Consider the following 22,489-nt stretch of genomic DNA (forward strand, 5'->3'; position numbering starts at 1 on the left):
CTGACACGTTTCGATTCCTGATTCCGTTGACCTTCTTGTAGAAGCTCCTCGCATCGTGCCTGGAGAAGCAACCTTCCGCCTCCGCAAGAATACGCTCCCAATGCTGTCGTTTTTTCCGGCGATAGAGTCTCTTTTCAACGGCTCTTGCATCTCGATATCTACCCATGCTCTGACGAGTCACAGCCGTGGCCAACATGTGACCCCTGGCACGGTTCTTCTCTTCCGTCACTCGCTGGTTCTCAGCGTCAAACCACTCATTGGGCGCAGCTGCCGCAGTTGTACCCAACACTTCTCGCGCTGTAGTGCTGATCGAACTGTGGATGTGCCTCCACTGTTCATTCAGGTTCCCTTCAATTCTTTCCTCAATCCGTTCATTAGCTTTCCGCGAGTACTCTGCAGCCCCTCCTTCAGTTGATAGCCGCTGGATGTTCAACTGCATCCTCCTCGTTACCTTGGATTTCAGCACGTTGGACGGCCGGGCGCGAATTTTGGCTACTAGGAGATAGTGATCCGAGTCAACGTTCGGTCCTCTGAACGACCTCACGTCTGTAACGCCTGAAAAGTGCCGTCCATCAATCAGAACGTGGTCAATTTGAGAGCAAAGCTCTCCATTCGGGTGCGTCCAGGTGTGCTTACGTATGTTCAGGCGTGCAAAATAGAGTGAGATTGAACAGTCTTCAGAACACGTTTTGCCTTTCTCCTAGAAAGGTATAGCAATCACTGAAAAAACCATAGGTATCAAAGTGCTCCAGAGAGTCGAGTCTCGTGTATCAATCGTTTAAGTTCGACGAGCTGAGCATTTTCTGTATGTGTGTGTTTGTGTGTATGTATGTAACGGTCTCCCAATCTCATTCAATTTTCTCAAAGATGGCTGGACCGATTTTCATAAAATTAGTGTCAAATGGAAGGTCTAGTTGCCTCATAAGACCCTATTGATTTGTTTTGCAATTGAATATTACTTTGCCTGTTTTGTTCAAAAATGTGAAATCCAGCTATGAAAAGAAACATATTTCGAAGACTACTTGGACTCACTCACTTTTCTCAGAGATGGCTGACCCGGTTTCCACAAAATTAGTGTCAAATAATAAGTCTGTGCCTCATAACACCCTATTTAATTCTACTGTAATCGAACTGTAACTTCGTCTGTAATATACCGAAATGTGAAAAACACGAAATTTCATTATCTGAGAAACTACACACCCGATTTGATTAATATTATTATCAGGTGAGCGGGCTAGTTAAGGGTTAACTGATGAATTATGATTAAACACGTGGTTCAAAATTTTGGGTGCCGTATACGTTCCCATTTCATTTGATTATAATCGAATTTAAGCGACCGTTATGTATTATATCATTTATAAAACAACGAAAGTCTGTTATCTCAAAGATTATATGACTTATTTGAACATAACTAGTGTCATACGAACGAGTCATCTCTCGAACTTACAAATAACAAACTTCAAAAATATTATATATGTGGCTCAAAAGTTATGGAAAGAAGAGAAATTCAAAGATTATTGAAAACTGACCTGCTTCGATCGATATATGTGGCCTCAACATAATTTAAATGTGGTATCGTACTATTTGAACGTTTCAAATTTTTTAATTCCATGCGATGTGTTTTTTATTTTTCAAAAGGTGGATTTGTTAGTAGTTTAAGTATTTATGATAAATATTAGTAAGTAATGAGTATGTGTGTCCAATCACAAATGGTGACTTCTCAACAGTGTTAAAAATTTGTAATTTTAATTGTTAGGATTTGTTTGCTTTCTCAATTAAGACTTATCGTTCGTAGGGATTTAAACCTACTTGTGAAAAAAGGGGAAGTAAATTTATAACTAACTTAATTGCTAACTTATTGGCTATAAAGAGAGCTTACTGTAGCAATTGAGGATTGCAACGATTTTTGTCGAAAATTGTTAATAATTTTATTCGACATAACTTCTAATGGTTCAACACCAGTAAGTCTATGTAACTCGAGTGTACCAAACCAAGGAGAATGCTTCAAAATCATTTTGTGAATTTTATTTTGAATCCTTTGGAGCGTTTTCTTCCTTGTTGAACAGAAACTTGACCAGATCGGTACAGCATAAAGCATTGCTGGTCTAAAAATTTGTTTGTAAATCAAAAGTTTGTTCTTTAAACGAAGTTTAGAATTCCTGTTAATGAGAGGGTATAAACATCTCGTATATTTGATGCCCTTGGCTTGTATACTCACAATGTGCTCTTTGAAAATAAGTTTTTTATCGTAAATTAGTCCCAGGTACTTAATCTTGTCAGACCAACTTGAAATAACCCCATTCATCTTGACAACGTGATTATTGTTTGGCTAGAGGAAAGAAGCCCTAGACTTATGCGGAAAAAATATCATTTGAGTTTTAGAAGCATTTAGAGAGATTTTTCACTTCTGCAAGCAGGAAGAAAAATATCTAAAGTTTTTTGCAATTGACTGCATATGACACGAAGGCATTTTCCTTTTACGGAAATGCTTGTGTCATCGCAGAACAATGACTTTGTGCATCCTGGAGGCAAATCAGGAAGATCTGAAGTGAATATATTGTACAGGACTGGGCCCAAGACAGAACCTTGAGGCAGCTTGCGATGTGTTCAAAATCTGCAAATCGTTTAAAATAATTGGTTTTATCGAAATGACAACATCCTCGAATTTTGGCTTCAGTAAATCGCTTTAATTCTGAATATATTCATATTGGGAGGTATTCGGTCATTTTCAGCAGATTTTCTGGCATCAATCTAATACTGGAAATATCCATATTGGGAGGTATTTTGTTGTTTTGGTTGTTTTCCAGAAACTGAAAGTGGTCGTCTTTAAATTCAAAATGATGTGCAGGGTAAATGTTTAGTTTCTATGCATTATCTCGATTACGGAACCATCCATATTGAGCATTATTCGGTCATTTCAGACCTAGAAGTTGCCATTAAGCATCTTAAAATGGTGCCTAAGGTCAATTGTTAGGTTAGCTACTTGCATCATTCTGATTCCAGAGATACTCATATTGGATAGTAATTGTTTATTTTAGGCTGTTTTTCACAAACCGGAAGTCGCCATCTTGGATTTCGAAATGGTATTTAAGATAATTTCTGGCCTCTGAGCGTCATTCTGGTTGAAGAAAAACCTATATTGAGTGTTATTTAATCATTTTCGGCTGTTTCACAGAAACCGGAAGTCGCCAACCATGAATCCAAAATGGGGTCTGCAGTCGATTACAGCTGCTGTGTATCATTCTAGATCCGGAGATACTTATGTTAGACGGAAATCGGCCATTTTTGGCTGTTTTCCAGAAACCTGAAATTGCCATTCCACAATTTATAGTGGTTGTTGAGAACAATTTTTAGCTTCTTGCAACATTCTGGCTGAGGAGATACTCATATTGGGTGGTAGTTTGCCACTTCGGGTTGTTTTTCAGAAATCGAAAGTCGTCATTTCGGACTTTTAAATTGTTTGTGAAATCGATTTCTGTCATCTGGGCGTAATTTTGGCACCGAGAACATTCATATTGAATGGTATTTGGTCATTTCCGGCCAGACACCAGAAGTCACCATCCTAAAATTCAAGATTGTAACTGTGATCAATTTTTAGCGTTTGTGCATCTCTCTGGTTCCAAAGATACTCATTTAATGGGAATCGTCCATTTCAGGCCGTTTTCCAGAAACCGGAAGTTGCCATCTTACAATTCAAAATGGTGTCTGAAGTCGAATTGTGCTCCCAGTGCATCATTACGATTCCAGAAATAACCATATTGGGTGGTATTTGGTAAAAACCAAAAGTCGCCATTTTGAATTTCATGATAGCATTTGGAGACGATTTCGATCGATTTTAGCTCTTGTGTATCATTCTAGATCCGGATATTATTATATTGGGTGAAATTCGGCCATTTTTGGCTGATTCCCGAAATTGGAAGTTGTCATCTTACAATCCAAAATGTTGCCTGAGGTCGGTTATGGAACAAATTTGTTACCACTAAAAACATCCACCTGTCAAATATGGTTCCATTCAGTTGGTTAACTCTCGAGATGTGCAGTAATTTGTGTTTCATTTGCATGGAACTCCTCAATTCCGAAAGAGTAAGGGGTGTCGAACCATTATGGACATATTTGTTAACCCTAAAAACATTCACATGCTAAATTTGGTTCCATTTACTCGGTTAGTTCTCGAGATGTGCAGAAATTTGTGTTTCATTTGCATGGCATCTCTCCGTTTGGGTTGTCAAAACATTATGGACACACATTTTACCACTTAAAACATTTACCTGCCAAATTTGGTTCCATTTAGTTGATTAGTTCTCGAGATGTGCAGAAATTTGTGTTGCATTTTTATGGAACCCTTCCAAAAAAGGGAGGGGCGCACTGTGGTCCAGAAATGAAAAAAGGTGGTCAAAAGTCATTTTCTCATAAACGTTACATTTTAGAGCAATACTGTCTTCGGGAAAGTTTTTTGAGAAAAACCTAAATTAATCCACCTAGCGGTCAGACCCAGCCTTTCTCATTCAATTCTTCACTTGTAAAAATAGATTTACATGAACGCTTCAATCCAATAAATATTCACTCTTTAGGTTCTAAAATATTAATATTGTAAACTTTACATATAAAAATGCAGTCAAGTCTGTCTGTCTGTCTGATCCATATAGGCCCGAAAACTACCGAACCGATCGACGTAAAAATTTGTATGTAGGGGTTTTTGGTGCCGATAAAGGTTCCTATGATTGTTTGAGACCCCTCCATCTTCTCCATACAAATGAAACATAAATTTCTGCACAACTCAAGAACAAACCAAGCAAATGAAACCGAATTTGGCATGTGGATGTTTCAAGGGGTAACTAATATGTCCATAATAGTTGGATGAAACACAAATTTGTGCACATCTCGAGAACTAATCAACCAAATGGAACAAAATTTGGCAGGTAAATATTTTTAGTGGTAACAAATATGTACATAATGGTTTGACCCGACTCCCTCGTCTATAAGGGAGGGATCCCATAAAAATGAAACACAAATTTCTGCACATCTCACGAACTAATCAACTATATGGAACAAAATTTGGCAGGTAAATATTTTTAGTGGTAACAAATATGTACATAATGGTTTGAAACCCGACTCCCTCTTCTATAAAGGAGGGATCCCATGAAAATGAAACACAAATTTCGCACAGCTCAAGAACCAATCAAGAAAATACAACCAAATTTGGTATGTGAATGTTTTTAGAGGTAACAAATATGTCCATAATGGTTTGACGCCCCTCCCTCTTCTGGAAGTACATGTTTCTTAACAAATTTTTGCACATCTCGCGAACTAATCAACTAAATGGAACCATATTGGCAGGTGAATGCTTTTAGTGGTAACAAATATGTTCCATAATCGACCTCAGACAACATTTTGGATTGTAAGATGGCAACTTCCGGTTTCTGGAAAACAGCAGAAAATGACCAAATACCACCCAGTATGAGTTTTTCTTCAACCAGTATGTCGTTCAAAAACCAGAAATTGTCTCCAAATGCCATTATGAAATCCAAAATTGATCACAGACACAATCTTGAATTTTAAGATGGTGACTTCCGGTGTCCGGCAAACAGCCGGAAATGACCAAATACCATTCAATATGAATGTTTTTGGAATCAGAATTACGCCCAGATGACAGAAATTGATTTCACAGGCAATTTTAAAGTCTAAAACGACGACTTTCGGCTTCTGAAAAACAGTCCAAAGTAACCAAATATCTTCCAATATGAGTTTTTCTTAAAAACATTATCCTAAATACCATTTTGAAATCCAAGATGGCGACTACCGGTTCGTGAAAAACAGCCTGAAATAAACAAATACTATCCAATAAAAGTATCTCTGGAACCAGAATGATGCTAGGAGCTAACAATTGACCTCAGGCACCATTTTGAATTGCTAAATGGCAACTTATAGGCAACAGTCGGAAATGACCGAATAATACTCAATATGGATATTTCCGTAAACGTGATGATGCATAGAAACCAAACATTGACCCTGGACACTATTTTGAATTTGAAGACGACCACTTTTAGTTTCTGGAAAACAACCAAAAATACCTCCCAATATGGGTATTTCCGGTGTCAGATTGATGCCAGAAAGTCTGCTGATAATGACAGAATACCACCCAATATGAATATATTCAGAATTAAGGCGATGTACAGAAGCCAAAAGACGAGGATGTTGTCATTTCGATAAAACCAATAAAACCGATAAACCAAACGATTTGTCTTTTGACTTTGAACATATCCTATGGCCGATTCGTCGTGCATTTGCAGACTTCAAACAAACCGCAAGGAACTTGGAACGTTCAAATAGTACGACACCACATTTTATTTATGTTGAGGCTACATATATCGATTAAAGCAGGTATAGTTTAAAATAGTCTTTGAATTTCTCTTCTTTCCATAACTTTTGAGCCACATATCAAATTGTTATGAAGTTTGTTATTTGTAAGTTTGAGAGATGACTCGTTCGTATGACACTAGTTATGTTCAAATAAGTCATGTAATCTTTGAGATAATAGACTTTCGTTGTTGTATTAACAATCTTATACATAACGGTTGCTCAAGTTCGATTATAATCAAATGAAATGGGAACGTGTAGGGCAGCCAAACTTTGAAACCACGTGTTCAATCATAATTCATCAGTTAACCCTTAACTAGCCCGGTCATCTGATAATAATAATCAAATCGGTTGTGTAGTTTCTGAGATAATGAAGTTTCGTGATTTTCACAAGTCGGCAAATTACAAATGAAGTTACAGTTCGATTACAGTAAAATTCAAATGGGTCTTCTGAGGCAGCTAGACCATTCATTTGACACTAATTTTGTGGAAATCGGGTCGGCCATCTCTGTGAAAAGTGAGTGAGTCCAAGTAGTCTTCGGAATATGTTCCTTTGCATAGCTGGATTTCACATTTTCAAACAACTGGCAAAGTAATAGTCCGACTGCAAAACAAATCAATAGGGTCTTATGGGGCAATTAGACCTTCCATTTGACACCGATTTTATGAAAATGGGTTCAGCCATCTCTGAGAAACATGAGTGAGATTAAACAGTCTTCAGAACACGTTTCTTTTCATAACTTTTGAACCACAAGTTCAATCTCAATGAAATTCAAAAGTTAAGGGTTTTTTTTGGGTAGCCCGTTCTTTTGAGATCAATTTTGTTCAAATCGGTTGTGTAGTTTCTGAGATATTGATGTTTCTTGATTTTCACATTTTTAAACATAACCTCTAAACTGAGAATCCGATTACAATGAAATTCAATAGGGTCTCATGGGGCAACAAGACCTTTCATTAGCACTTAATTTCATGAAAATCGGTCCAGCCATCTCTGAGAAAAGTGAGTGAGAATAAAAATTTGCACATACACACACACACACACACATACAGAAAATGCTCAGCTCGTCGAGCTGAGTCGAGTGGTATATGCCATTCGGCCCTTTGGAGCACTATATATATATATATATTTTAAGAAATTTTAACTGCCGTGTGTGCAGAGCACATGGACAATTCAATAAGTTGTAAAATTGCCGTGGGATGTGTTGGGAAACGGCAGAAAATCAAAAATTACTTGTCAAAAGTGAATTTTTTGGCACGAAAAATTGAAAGAAACCTAATTATCATCAAATAAAACCTGCTGTAACATATAAAAAATAAAGGTATGATGTTGTTTTAAAAGTTTTGACTCATCCCGAAAAGTCAGCAAACACAGTTGTTATAAAAATTATACATATATCTTAAAGTTATTACTGGTGTAATTGCTGTCAAATGGAAATAAATTCTCAAATTTTTGAAAATTTTCAAATTATTTTTTTTTTCTAAATTTTTTTTATTTATTTTTATTTTTAAATTTTTTTTTTCGTTAAGGTAATTATATTAAGGCATTTGAATTTCTTTTTGAACTCTTCAAAAAAAAAAATTCGAAATTTTTAATTATTTTTTATTTTTTTCCCTTTCTATCGAGTGTAGCGTATTTTCTGAATGTTCACATGTTCGGTCTAAATGAGTCACACTTGACATTTAAAAATTTTTTTTTGCTACTATATATATATATATTTATATATATATATATATATATATATATATATATATATATATATATATATATATATATAAATATATATATATATATATATATATATATATATATATATATATATATATATATATATATTTATATATATATATATATATATATATATATATATATATATATATATATATATAAATATATATATATATATATATATATATATATATATATATATATATATATATATATATATATATATATATATATATATATATATATATATATATATATATAAATATATATAAATATATAATATATATATATATATATATATATATATATATATATATATATATATATATATATATATATATATATATATATATATATATATATATATATATAATTATATATATAACGCACGCTAGCCTGGGGGGCTAATCCCGATCAACTAGATTAGTTGAGAGAATACGTTATCGATATTGTTTTCGGCACATTTTGCATGTTGTAGGATAAGTACAACGATACACCGTGCCCCAGTGCTACGAGTGAGATAAAAAAATATTTTCCCTAAAAATCAATATTTTTTATCGCCGTCTTTGGCAAAGTTTTCCAAAATAACATAACAAAAAACTTTGCTGAAGACACTATGTAGCTATTTCTCAATCTGACTGAGCTATCTGATTATGTTCAATGATATTTAAAAAAATAAGGTTTTTGCCGTTAAAATTCATATTTTATACCAGGATAAGTACAACGATACACCGTGGCCCAGTGCTGAGTCGAGTAAATTTCCAGCTCGATAAGACCCTCGACCTGATCGCGAATCGAACCCGACATCACAACCGTGTGGGAGAGCTAGCCGACCGACATCGCTAACCACAGAACCACGGGGACCACACATTATATATAATTGAATCATATATAATCGCGTTAATATATAATCAAGTTTCAATTTAATCGATTCCGACCTGAGTATCATTTGCCTAACAGATAGATACTTTTTAATTCGATAGTTATCACGAAGCTAATTTTTCAAGTCAATTTGTATGCGGAGGATTTTTTTTTCGTTTTACATATAGTGTTCTCGATACATTGTTGATAATCCTCTTCATGCACCAAACACCAATTTTGAAATCCGCCTGTTTCGCCTTAATCCGCTCCTAGGTACCAGAAACAACTCGCAACTAAAATTGAACCAGTTTGAACAATTCAATTTAAGTGGACTCTTATGTTTCTGATTTACAGAGAGTAAGTACAATCTACCTTTATTTAATTTTTTTTTTCATCTAAAAAAGACAGTTTGTAAGACGGTTATCAAGCAATACATCACAAAACTATCAACTCAGCTTTAGAACATGATTTGTCAGAGCATAAAGATTGACTTTCTTCACTATTTATGCATATCGAATCAGAAAAAAAATTGGCTGAAAAATTTGCCTACTGATAACGATGGATATGAAAAGTATAAAGTATATATCGGCCTATCTGTTGGGCCGATGATATAAGCGAAGCAAGAATCTGAATAAGCTTCGGAAAAATTGAATTACAGCCGCCCGCAACGCAACATATTGCATAATGCTAGCCACGTTGGCAGATGTAAAAACACTACTTGTGCCTATCGGCGCTTTGCGACGTATAACTACGACGGATTTTAGCATTTCGCATGAAGAAATATTCAAACTATATCTCCACCTCATTTGTCCTCAAGCAATAATCGCTGAACATCAACAACAACAACAACAAACTTCCCCACCAAAAAATAACGTGCATCTGCAAGCAGTGCCCCAATCCCATCCGTTACAGCGACAAAAAACAGTTGTCGACCGTTTTTTGACGGTTCAGACAGCCAGTCAAGAACCAGTCAAGAACAAGAGAAACGAAAATAAAACACGCCACATGCTGCCAATCATACTCTAGTTTGCTCCTTTCAACCTACATTGTAAATGATCGAGCGAGAGAGTTTTAAAATCGGCTTCTCCGAAACTGCGGTCGCTATCGTTAGAAAAAAAATCGTCACACGAGAGAAAGAGAAAAACTTTTTTTTGTTTGACCGATCGTTTCTGCCGTTCAAATCAAACGAAAAAAAGCATGTGCATTCATTGCAGTCACATCAAATTTCGATCTCTTCTCATGCACTGGCCACAGTCACATGAACTCAAATAGAATAAACGGTTTGTGTTGTAAACAAAACAGAAGTCACCGGTTCAACGGTGTTAATACTCTCGCCTGTGCTGTGCTGTTCATGCAGTACTAGTTTAGTAAGGTTAACAGAGAGTGGAAAAAGCCTCTCACCCTCAGTTACCTGTTGGGTATATTTGAGCAGTGTTTTACAAAAATAAAGTTAGTTTATCCGCTCAAATCTTAAGCTTTAATTCCACGCTGACTGCGCGTACAGGATTTATTAGAAAAAGTCCTGGTAGCGGCACAACCTCTACACCACTATCATTGGACATGCCGTGCAGGATATCGGGCCCGATTACCGGTCTGTACATTGCCTCCCGTCCTACTTTAGCATTCATGTTCCCAATGACGACATTCACGTCACACGCTGTCGCGTCTTACCCAGTACTGTTGAACCGGTTCCCAGCTCGCCGGTGGTGCCACAACTTTGGTAGAAAGTAGCCGCCCGGTGCCCGATTTTCCATACCTTATGTCCTGTCCAACAAAGTTCCTGCAGCGCTAGGACTTCGAAGTTGTGTTGATTATGCTCATCGCAGATAATCCTGTCGCATCCTTCCCCAAGCCCCTGTCTCGCCGGGGTATCATCGTGTCAGCACTGCTTTGAGCCCAACGCTGACACAAGGTCTGACACCGGTCTGAGCAGGGTAATTAACGACTTCGATCTCACAGCTAGACAAACATAACACTTAATCGTGGCGATCGAGCAAGTTTTGCACAAGGTTTCTTCGGCTCACAAATCATCAGCACAAATATTCTATGCCATCCAACAAAATGCTACTAAACGGTGGTAATTGAGAACGACCCCATTTTATAACGTTGTCGTTTAATCACCCGCATGCGTGGCTAATTATAATCGCCAAATAGGAAAACAATATCATTGCGCAAACATTTCTCACACGGCTCATTCATAGAGGCAACGTGGTCATTGATCAGGCATCATCATGACATCAAAGTCGCTTCCTGTCGTCGCTGAAAGTAGATCGGTAGTTTCCATTCTCAGACCGCGAACGTTTTAGTAGTAAGTTCTACAGTTCCAGTAGTTGTTTACAGACACCAGATGCCAGAGACTTCAAATTTACAAGTTATTAATTTTCTATAATTAGTTGGTGGTCAGAGTTCAAACCCCAATGCTGAAACAGGTGTTGCTGGTTGTGGAGTGGAGTGATTTCCTCTTAACTCATACAATTTGCTTATATTCAATGCTATCGACACACGTGAACATTCATTGTTTCTGATTGTCTTATAAGAAACGTTTTTGTAGTGACGTGAATATAGATATGGATACAGAGTGAAAATTTCCATTTTTTTCAGCTTCGAGTTGCTTTTTATCATACATATAACGATATATCTTGTGTATTTTTTATTTTCAGTATGCTTCAGGTTAGAGTTCCGGAAGACACTAAACAGGGAATCAACGTGCAGTCACCAGTGCGACGGTATTGATCATGAGCTCGACTGTTAATTCCCAAACAGTTAAAATATATGCGCCCAATTATTATTCAAACGTACAATAATAGAAACGTATCATGGATAAATTCTTAGATAAAAATACATGCCATGTTATACACACATTAAAACTCCTTGCTTGAAATTTTAAGAAAACTTACTTTTATATTCTCATGTCTTTGACAGAAATTTTTTCAACAATCTATGCGGTTTTCCAAGGGATCTGAACTGTTAGGTGCAGTAAGATATTTGGGTGTGAAATAATTAGTATCACACCTTTAATCTCACTCCAGTTTTTAATTAGGGTCACATTCTTATCCACCAATGGGTGCTCGAAATATGGTTTAGGCTCTTCATGTCAAGAAACCAAGCGCATCGATTATGTTTTGGGGTAGTCTCGATACAATCTTTACAAGAAATCAATCAAAAGGTATCGCTTCCCGGTCCCGCTTTCCTAACGCTGTGCTTCATTGTCTCTGAACGTCTCTGTGTTTGGCTGTGTTTAAGAGAACCAGAGCTACAAACCAACGAAGAAAAGTTGCATGCTTCTTGTCCACTGTACCTACCAGTGGGCTAGCTTGAGCGCAAAGGATGTGGATTTCTTACTCTTCAATCCTTCCTCCTCGAACCCTCCCGAGACTGTTCTTCTTGATCAATTTTCTTATGTAGCCGTTTCAGTTACCCCTCGCCACAGGTTTTATATACGTGGAGCAGAGAGGAGTTTTTAGTCTACTTTCGGTCCAAAACAAAACCGAAATCCAAATCGTTAAACATTCTGAAGATTTCGAAAGACCTGACGTCATGTCACAAGGCCTTATAGCTTGTTCTTAGCTATATAGCTTTTTTTTTTTTTCTCCACATAAAGCTATATAGCTTGTTCTTAGTTATATAGCTTGTTCTTAGCTATATAGCTTGTTCTTATTGTTCTTAACCGTGTATACGCATCAGTGCCAAATGTTGAGTTTGACGATGTTGTTACCAACTCGAGGCTCTGTCAAAGGTATATAGGAGAGCGCTGTAGGATGTTTCGAGACTCTTGGCTTACCTGATGTAAAGTTTCAAGATTGTAAGTAATTCCGGTTCTTGTTGCTCGTTGGTGGCAAAAAATTAACCTATAGGTCACTGGATTGCTGTGACTATAAGACTGGGTGTGCGGTGCATTTGCAGGCCGGTGTGCGTTTGCGCGTGCATCGCGTTCGCCCGCCGTTCAGTGGCGTCTGATGCCTTTCATCGGGTGTTGGCGTTTCCCACAAGCCCAGCTGCTATTACCTTGAACAAATTAGAGTTCTCAAAGCAGGCTGCTACTATGGCCGTGAATAACTGTGGAAAATCTAGAGCTAATACATGCATAATGCAGGGACCTCGCGGAACCTGCGCAATTATTAGTCAAACCAATCGTCCTCCGTGACGTGTTGAATTGAAATCTGGATAATTTTGTTGATCGTATGGTCTAGCACCGACGACAGATCTTTCAAATATCTACCCTATCCACTATTGATGGTAGTATAGAGGACTACCATGGTTGCAACGGGTAATGGGGAATCAGGGTTCGATTCCGGAGAGGGAGCCTGAGAAATGGCTACCACATCCAAGGAAGGCAGCAGGCGCGTAAATTACCCAATCCCGGCTCGGGGAGGTGGTGACGAGAAATAACAATATAAGGCTCTTGTATGATGTCTTATGATTGGAATGAGTTGAGCAAAGGTCCTTCAACGAGGATCAAGTGAAGGGCAAGTCTGGTGCCAGCAGCCGCGGTAATTCCAGCTCCACTAGCGTATATTAAAATTGTTGCGGTTAGAACGTTCAAAGTTTATTCTTGTCCAACACGGGTGCTACATCGGATAATGATCATAGGTCACTGGATTGCTGCGACTATAAGACTGGGTGTGCGGTGCATTTGCAGGCCGGTGTGCGTTTGCGCGTGCATCGCGTTCGTCCGCCGTTCAGTGGCGTCTGATGCCTTTCATCGGGTGTTGGCGTTTCCCACAAGCCCAGCTGCCTTACCTTGAACAAATTAGAGTTCTAAAAGCAGGCTACAACTATGGCCGTGCATGGAATAATGGAATATGACCTCGGTCTCAATATTCGTTGGTTTGTAATATAGATCAAGAGGTAATGATTAACAGAAGTAGTTGGGGCATCAGTATTACGGCGCGAGAGGTGAAATTCGTAGACCGTCGTAGGATTATTGTTTGAGGTTTTAGTCACCGTATAATTTTATTCCCTTTGGATGGTTGATCTTTCTCGGTGAAATATACACACTATGTTTGCTTTAACATGACGTTTCGGCGTACTATTATTCAGCCATCGTCAGATCTAAATTTTATTTCTTCATTAGTTACACAACACGTACTACACAAATTTTTATTTTCAACTTACATGACAAAACAACATTCTTCTCCCACCAGTGTGGTTTGCTTACTGACCTTTTTTATTATTTTTTTTTTTTTATTTATTACTCATATACCTTCCCTGTGTTGGTAACTTTTAATTTTCTGTTACGGTAGGAGATATTGCTCGGATCTTACTCACTAAACCATTGTAGGCGGAGTCCATCCCCCCACATTCGCGTTGCATATTAACCGTTCTCTCGTCACCCACCCGCCGTATGTGAAACGCCTCCGCAATGGTTCTGCTCTCCTGATTCTCGATGCGTTCCAAAATTTTCGTGTTGTCAAAGTCAAAATTGTGACCATGATCCAGGTGATGCTGTACTAATCCTGTTTTTGCTTCTTTTTTCCGTATGTCATTTTTGTGTTCATTTATTCTTGTTTCCAACATACGCCCTGTTTGTCCAACATAAACTTTGCCATCATCTGTGCCACACGGAACCTCATATACGACATTTTTTGTTTTCATTTTTGGAATCGGGTCCTTAAGGCGGCTAAATACCGTGTCTTTTATCTTGCCACCCGGTTTATGCGCTAATGTTATTCCCTGCATATTTAAAATTTTTGACAATTTTTCGCTTAGCCCTGGAATGTAAGGAGCGGAGATAAATCTTTTTTCTTGATTGCTGTTTTTGTCTGCCTGAAGGGAGTTGTAGTGCTTATGTGTTCTTTTTTTAATTATTTTTCGTATAAACCATTCCGGGTACCGATTGCACAGAAGAATTTCCCTCACTGCTGTTATTGTGCACGGTCTTTGATTTGCATCTGTGAGCTTTATTGCTCGATCAACTAACGCGATCGCTGTGTTGCACTTGTGTGCAAACGGACTTTCTGAATAAAAATCTAAGTACCGTCCATTTTCCTGTTTCGGTGCCCAAATCTTTGTTACTTTTCCCTCTCTCCTGTAAACCATCATGTCTAGAAATCTAAGCTTTTGATTCTCCTCCCTCTCAATCGTGAACATTAATTTTTCATGATAAGCATTAAAAGTGGACAAGATGACGTCAATGTGTTGCTTATTGGCTATACAGAAGCAATCATCCACATATCTAGGAAGGTATATGAGTAATAAATAAAAAAAATAAAATAATAATAAAAAAGGTCAGTAAGCAAACCACACTGGTGGGAGAAGAATGTTGTTTTGTCATGTAAGTTGAAAATAAAAATTTGTGTAGTACGTGTTGTGTAACTAATGGAGAAATAAAATTTTAGATCTGACGATGGCTGAATAACAGTACGCCGAAACGTCATGTTAAAGCAAACATAGTGTGTATATTTCACCGAGAAAGATCAACCATCCAAGGGAATAAACGTCGTAGGATTAGCTAAAGCAAAAGCATTTGCCATGGATGCTTTCATTAATCAAGAACGAAAGTTAGAGGATCAAAGGCGATTAGATACCGCCCTAGTTCTAACCGTAAACTATGCCAATTAGCAATTGAGAGATGCTACATTTTGGTGCTCTTAGTAGCTTCCGGGAAACCAAAATCAGGTTCCGGGGGAAGTATGGTTGCAAAGCTGAAACTTAAAGGAATTGACGGAAGGGCACCACCAGGAGTGGAGCCTGCGGCTTAATTTGACTCAACACGGGAAACCAGGTCCGAACTTATTGAGGCAAGACAGATTAGAAGCTCTTTCTCAAAGATAAGGGTAGTGGTGCATGGCCGTTCTTAGTTCGTGGAGTGATTTGTCTGGTTAATTCCGGTAACGAACGTGACTCAATCAATTAAATAGAACGTTGTCAGTAGTCATATGACGATCCCGTTCGGTTGGACCCGGTTTCGCGGTGGTGGTCGGTCTGATCCGTGAGGTCATCGGTGCTTACGACCAACGGTGTAGTGTGACCTGATAATACGTCAACTTCTCGAGGTTGACTTCTACTTAATGGGACGCTTTGTGTTCAGCAAAACGAGATTGAGCGATAACAGGTCCGTGATGCCCTTAGATGTTCTGGGCTGCACGCGCGCTTCAATGTGAGCAGCAGCGTGTACCCTATCCCGAAAGGGACGGGAAATCACTGAAATGCTCATTTAGTCGGGATTATGGATTGAAACGGTCCATATGAACCTGGAATTTCCAGTAAGTGCTGGTCATTAGCTAGCGTTGATTACGTCCCTGCCCTTTGTACACACCGCCCGTCGCTACTACCGATGGATTATTTAGTGAGGTCTCTGGAAGTGAACATTTGTTGGTCCCTCGCGGATTGCATTTGACTCGCTGAAGTTGACCGAACTTGACGATTTAGAGGAAGTAAAAGTCGTAACAAGGTTTTTGTAGGTGAACCTGCGGAAAAATCATTACTGATGCATATCGTGCGAATCGACTGGCCATAGGACTCAAGTACGTGGGTCCACTGCGCGTGTACTTCCCGTGCGCGTCGCGTAGAAACAATCACGTCCTATCATTGAGTGTTTTGCTCTTTACTACTGTCATCGTGCGCTTGCTCTGCCTGCTTGTGCGCACGGGTGGTACGGGCCATCGTTAGTCGATCTCGGCGTATGGTAGTGGTCCCATGCGAAATCCGTTTCAGACTAGTGGTGCGAGCCGGAGGCACAGTGCGCATTTTTTTTATGTTTTGATATGTTTTGTGCTATTGTTGATATTTTGCGAAAAAAACCCCAGGCAGGAGATCACTCGGCTCGTGGATCGATGAAGACCGCAGCTAAATGCGCGTCAGAATGTGAACTGGACAGGACACATGAACACCGACTAGTTGAACGCATATTGCATATTATACACCCAGTATGATGTACACATTTTTGAGTGCCTATATTTATCGATGCAACTATACGTGTACCCTCCGCACGTATTCGTAGTGATGTTTTCCTACCTTCATTGGTGGTAAAACATTGAAGATCATTGTGTTCGCCCACAATGCCGATATGTACAACCGTTACCCAAGTGTGGCAACGTGCCGGTTGCTGCGTCTAGGTAGTACAGTACGGCAAATAATCTATAAGTAGGCCCAAATAATGTGTGACTACCCCCTGAATTTAAGCATATTAATAAGGGGAGGAAAAGAAACTAACAAAGATTCCCCGAGTAGCTGCGAGCGAAACGGGTGGAGCGTAGAGGCGATACCCGGTGCGGTGTCTGCCTGGTTCCGTGTACTGGAAATTTTGTCATCTGCCATAATCATAATCAGTCCCGATTCAAGTTCAACTTGAACGTGGCTTTTACTCCCATAGAGGGTGATAGGCCCGTAGAACGGCGCTGATGTTGGAAAATTTTTCCATGGAGTCGTGTTGCTCGATGGTGCAGCACCAAGTGGGAGGTAAACTCCTAAAGCTAAATATCACCACAAGACTGATAGCGAACAAGTACCGTGAGGGAAAGTTGAAAAGCACTCTGAATAGAGAGTCAAAAAGTACGTGAACCTGCCTAGGGCTCAAGCCCGTTGAACTCGATTATCCGAGGCGGAGATATTCACCTGTGGCTGGGCCGGGCCCACCCGGTTCGCCCCGGGGCATTTATCTCCTACCACAAGAGGACATTGCGATCCATTACAAACAGCTTGTAGCCCCCGTGGCAGCAAATCGGGTCCGACAGGTTGCCCCTAGGTGCTGGTTGTTAGTTCCACCGTAGCGACGTTCAGTTCTGAAGGCCTACGTCGCGAGCCGGAGCCTAACGCACGTGGTGTGCAGTCAGACACGTGATGGACCCTACGCGTGACACCGTGCTGTATGCCTTTTTGCATAATCCAATAACACCGCCCTGCATGCTTTCATGCATACACACTCCGGTTTTTGGTTATGGCGGACTGTCGATCGGCAATGAGCAAATCGAGGTACCTTCGGGACCCGTCTTGAAACACGGACCAAGAAGTCTATCTTGCGCGCAAGCCAATGGTGAGCCGCGTGCCCCTCCCGGGTGCGCTGGTGTTTTTATGAACAACCAAAGGCGTAAAAAACATAACTCACTCGTTGTGCGGGTCGACGGACGAGACTACCTGCTCGTCCCTCCATCCCCGGGTGTTATAAACGGCATGCAGTTGGCGGGAGACACGTGTTCGCGCGCGCCTTCCCGCCACCGTGCCATAACATACCGCGAGTGTGCAGGATGTGACCCGAAAGATGGTGAACTATGCCTGATCAGGTTGAAGTCAGGGGAAACCCTGATGGAAGACCGAAGCAGTTCTGACGTGCAAATCGATTGTCAGAATTGGGCATAGGGCCGAAAGAACAATCGAACCATCTAGTAGCTGGTTCCCTCCGAAGTTTCCCTCAGGATAGCTGGAGCACGCAACGTTTCGGATCCTATTCTTATCTGGTAAAGCGAATGATTAGAGGCCCAAGGATTCTCAAACTATAAATGGGTACGTACATTCTTGGTTGATGTTGTTGCGCGAACACGACGAGCGCACCTCTAGCGGACGCGTCCACTCAGTTGACGTAAAAGATATCGGTGTGCTTAGTGGGCCAAGTTTTGGTAAGCAGAACTGGTGCTGTGGGATGAACCAAACGTAATGTTACGGCGCCTAAATAAACGACGCATCATAGATACCATGAAAGGTGTTGATTGCTACAGACAGCAGGACGGTGGACATGGAAGTTTTCATCCGCTAAGGAGTGTGTAACAACTCACCTGCCGAAGCAATTAGCCCTTAAAATGGATGGCGCTTAAGTCGTTTGCCTATACATTACCGCTGACGTACAAGCGGTGCCGGTGGGCGCTCGCTCGTCCCCGTCACTTTGAGACGTCAGTGAGTAGAAGGGTCTGGTGGTGCGCGTCGAAGGCCACTAGCACAGATCTTGGTGGTAGTAGCAAATATTCGAATGAGATCTTGGATGACTGAAGTGGAGGAGGGTTTCGTGTTAACAGCAGTTGAACACGAGTTAGCCAATCCTAAGCTCTATGGGAAACCTGATATATATTAGGCATTTAATCAAATACACACATGCGGTGATGCAACATCCACTAGTATATATTGAGCGGGCGAAAGGGAACCCGGTTACAATTCCGGGGCCTGTTGAGTATACGTTTGCATTGGCGTGCACACCGGGAACGGTAGCGCCTTTGAAATCATGGCAACATGAATCCTTTCCTTCGAGACGCCAACAAGAGGTATCGGAAGAGTTTTCTTTCCTGTTTAACAGTCATACTAGCCATGGAAGTCTTTCATAGAGAGATATGGTTGGACAGGCTGGTAGAGCATGGCATCAAGTTGCTGTGTCGATATTCCCTTCTTGGACCTTGAAAATCGAAGACTGGGGCACGCAAACTCTCAACAGATTGTACTCTAGTCAATAGATTAATGTAGGTAAGGGAAGTCGGCAAATTAGATCCGTAACTTCGGGATAAGGATTGGCTCTGAAGACTGAGGAGGCTGGGCACCCCCGGCCGTCCAGGTGTGGCCGTGTGCATTCGTGTATGCGTGCCCGCTATGGTTCCGGCTTGGGCTGCAGTCATCAATAAACAGTCAATTCGGAACTGGCACGGCTGAGGGAATCCGACTGTCTAATTAAAACATAGCATTGTGAAGGCCTTCGCAGGTGTTGACACAATGTGATTTCTGCCCAGTGCTCTGAATGTCAACGTGAAGAATTTCAAGCAAGCGCGGGTAAACGGCGGGTGTAACTATGACTCTCTTAAGGTAGCCAAATGCCTCGTCATTTAATTAGTGACGCGCATGAATGGATTAACGAAATCCCTCTGTCCCTATCTACTATCTAGCGAAACCACAGCCAAGGGAACGGGCTTGGAAACACTAGCGTGGAAAGAAGACCCTGTTGAGCTTGACTCTAGTCTGGCATTGTAAGGTGATATAAGAGGTGCAGAATGGGTGAGAGCCGAGGTAAAATATTATCTCTCCGGCGTCAATGAGATACCACTACTCTAACGGTTGTCTTACTTACATGATTAGATGTAACAAGTGCTGGGGTTATTACCACCGGTCGGCATAAGGTTTCCTGTTCAACGTTCAGTCATGTCGTCATTTCTGGCTATAATGTAGAAGACGGAGCCTGCCGAGCCTCACCGTTCCATGTCCTAGCGGGAGATTCGAAACGGGCTCGGCATCTGGCGTGCGTGGCTTTGTTGCTGGGTATGGCGGTGTGTCGGTTCCCGGTAGTAGAACCCTGCTCATGAGCGGTAAGGCCGCAGCTCAACTTTCATACAGTACGCCAATGTCTGTAAGACATCTGAATACTCCAAGTCATAGACAGTGCCAGGTGCAGAGTTTGACTGGGGCGATACTTCTCCAAAACAATAACGGAGGTGTCCAAAGGTCAGCTCAGTGTGGACAGAAACCACATGCTGAGCATAAGGACAAATGCTGGCTTGATCTCGATGTTCAGTACATATTGAGACAGCGAAAGCTAGGCCTCACGATCCTTTTGGTTTAAAAAGTTTTAAGCAAGAGGTGTCAGAAAAGTTACCACAGGGATAACTGGCTGCCAAGCGTTCATAGCGACGTGGCTTTTTGATCATTCGATTTCGGCTCTTCCTATCATTGTGAAGCAAAATTCACAAAGCGTAGGATTGTTCACCCTTTCAAGGGAACGTGAGGTGGGCTTAGACCGTCGTAAGACAGGTTAGTTTTACCCTACTGGTGTATGCGTAGCCGCTGTCTTAACAGAACTCCTGTGCAGTACGAGAGAAACCACAGGTGCGAACCAATGGCACAATACTAGTTCGACCGGACAATGGTATAACGCTACGTTCGTTGGATTATGCCTGAACGCCTCTCCTCCTATAGGTGGTCGTTGATCATGTGGCCTAGAAACCTACAAGATCTGCTAGTGTGATTACCACGTTGGCATCTTATTGCTGCTCTCATCAGACAGAGCCCTTGCGCGGCGCCATACGACTAGTGTCTGAGATACTGGAACGTCGGTGGCGCTGCTAAGCATCAATATATGATTTCGATACCTGAGACCCCCTACAAACGATAGGTTTACAGGCTGGGAGTTGCGAGTTGCAGAGAGGTGTATGTTTCGATCCTATCAGACTACCCTTGAGTGCTGCAGCTGTGTCTAAATACACACAAACAGCTGCAGCATCGTTTACCGAAGTCTGTTCAACCGAACCGACTGGCAAACGTGCGAGGGGCTCTCCGGGGGAAACGGCCCCCAGGACGCAACGAAGGCGGTTGTTCGGTGACAGCCATGAAGCTGGCTCGTCGGTCCAGCCGAGCAAAGAACCAGCAAACGGCGAACCGGCAAACGGCGTAGCCACGGATTGGACCACCGTGGTGAATAAGAAGCGGCAGAAGCGGGAACGACGCGCGAAGCGCGGCGACCGCAATAAGAAGCCGCAAGGGGCGAGTAGGCGGAGCAAGGGTGACGCCCTCATCTTCAAGACCGATGCGTCTAAGTACGCCGAAGTCTTGAAGGCCATGAGAGGCGAACCCAAGCTCAAAGACCTCGGCACGGACGTCAGGACAATTCGTCGGTCACGCACCGGCGAGATAATCCTCGAACTCCGCAAAGAGGCGAAGGGCAAGGGCTGTGCCTATAAAAAGACGGCCCAGGAAGTGCTAGGCGAGGAGGTTCAAATCCGAGCCCTCACTCCTGAAGTGACTCTCCAGCTTAAAAACCTGGACGAGATCACCGAAGGGTGTGACATAGCACAAGCCCTCGAACGTGAGTGTGGAGTGGTAGTGACCGCAGAGGCAGTTCGTCTCCGGAGGGGCCCGGCCGGCACCCAGGTTGCTACCATAAAGCTTCCACTAACGGAGGGTAACAAGGCCCTGAAGAAGGCCACGTTGAAGGTGGGTTGGTCGGTCTGCCCTCTGGGCACCTTCCAACAGCCTGACGTTTGCTTCAGGTGCTTTGAGCGGGGGCATAAATCCTGGTCGTGCAAAGGGCCCGACAGGTCCAATTTATGCCGCCGCTGCGGTGGCGCAGGCCACAAGGCACGGGACTGCGGTGCACCTCCCAAGTGTCTGGTATGTACCGGTAAACGGGACGCCAAACACGCAATGGGAGGCCCCAAGTGTCCGGCTGCACGGCCGGCTACTAAGCCGCAGGCCTGAAGGTGATACAGTTAAACCTGAACCACTGCTATGCGGCGCAGCAGCTGCTACACCAAGCGGCTGCTGAGTCGTTGTCGGACGTGGCCATCGTCTCGGACCCATACCGTATCCCAACCGGAAACGGTAACTGGGTATCGGACAAGTCTGGGAAGACGGCCATTTGCACGACAGGCAGGTCCCCGGTTCAGGAGATTGTGTCGACCTCCAGAGAGGGGTACGTTATTGCCAAAGTGGATGGACTATTCTACTGCAGTTGCTATGCTCCGCCAAGTTGGTCTACCGAAACGTTCGCGCAGATGGTCGATCAAGCAACCGTGGAACTGACGGGCCTATGGCCGTTGGTGGTTGCGGGTGACTTCCACGCTTGGGCTGTCGAGTGGGGGAGTCGCTGTACAAACCAGAGGGGCCAGGTCTTGTTGGAAGCTTTGGCAAAGCTCAACTTAG

The 22,489-nt window shown here is 41.7% G+C and overlaps 1 protein-coding gene and 2 pseudogenes across 1 annotated transcript in view; all 3 read left to right on the top strand.

Annotated features, from left to right (window-relative positions):
- Positions 1 to 11,793, top strand: part of LOC129718452 (integrator complex subunit 7) — an 809,667-nt gene extending 797,874 nt beyond the window's left edge. The window contains exon 14 of the mRNA XM_055669241.1: positions 11,605 to 11,793. Within this exon, the coding sequence (XP_055525216.1) occupies positions 11,605 to 11,677 (73 nt within the window). The 3' untranslated portion in view covers positions 11,678 to 11,793. The remainder of the gene's footprint in view (positions 1 to 11,604) is intronic.
- A 4,891-nt stretch (positions 11,794 to 16,684) lies between these two features.
- LOC129719342 (5.8S ribosomal RNA) lies at positions 16,685 to 16,839 on the top strand (annotated as a pseudogene).
- Positions 16,840 to 17,030: 191 nt separating this feature from the next.
- Positions 17,031 to 21,044, top strand: LOC129719306 (large subunit ribosomal RNA; annotated as a pseudogene).
- Positions 21,045 to 22,489: the final 1,445 nt, after the last annotated feature.

The sequence above is a fragment of the Wyeomyia smithii genome, chromosome 1 (genome assembly GCF_029784165.1).
Source record: "Wyeomyia smithii strain HCP4-BCI-WySm-NY-G18 chromosome 1, ASM2978416v1, whole genome shotgun sequence".
NCBI lineage: Eukaryota > Metazoa > Arthropoda > Insecta > Diptera > Culicidae > Wyeomyia > Wyeomyia smithii.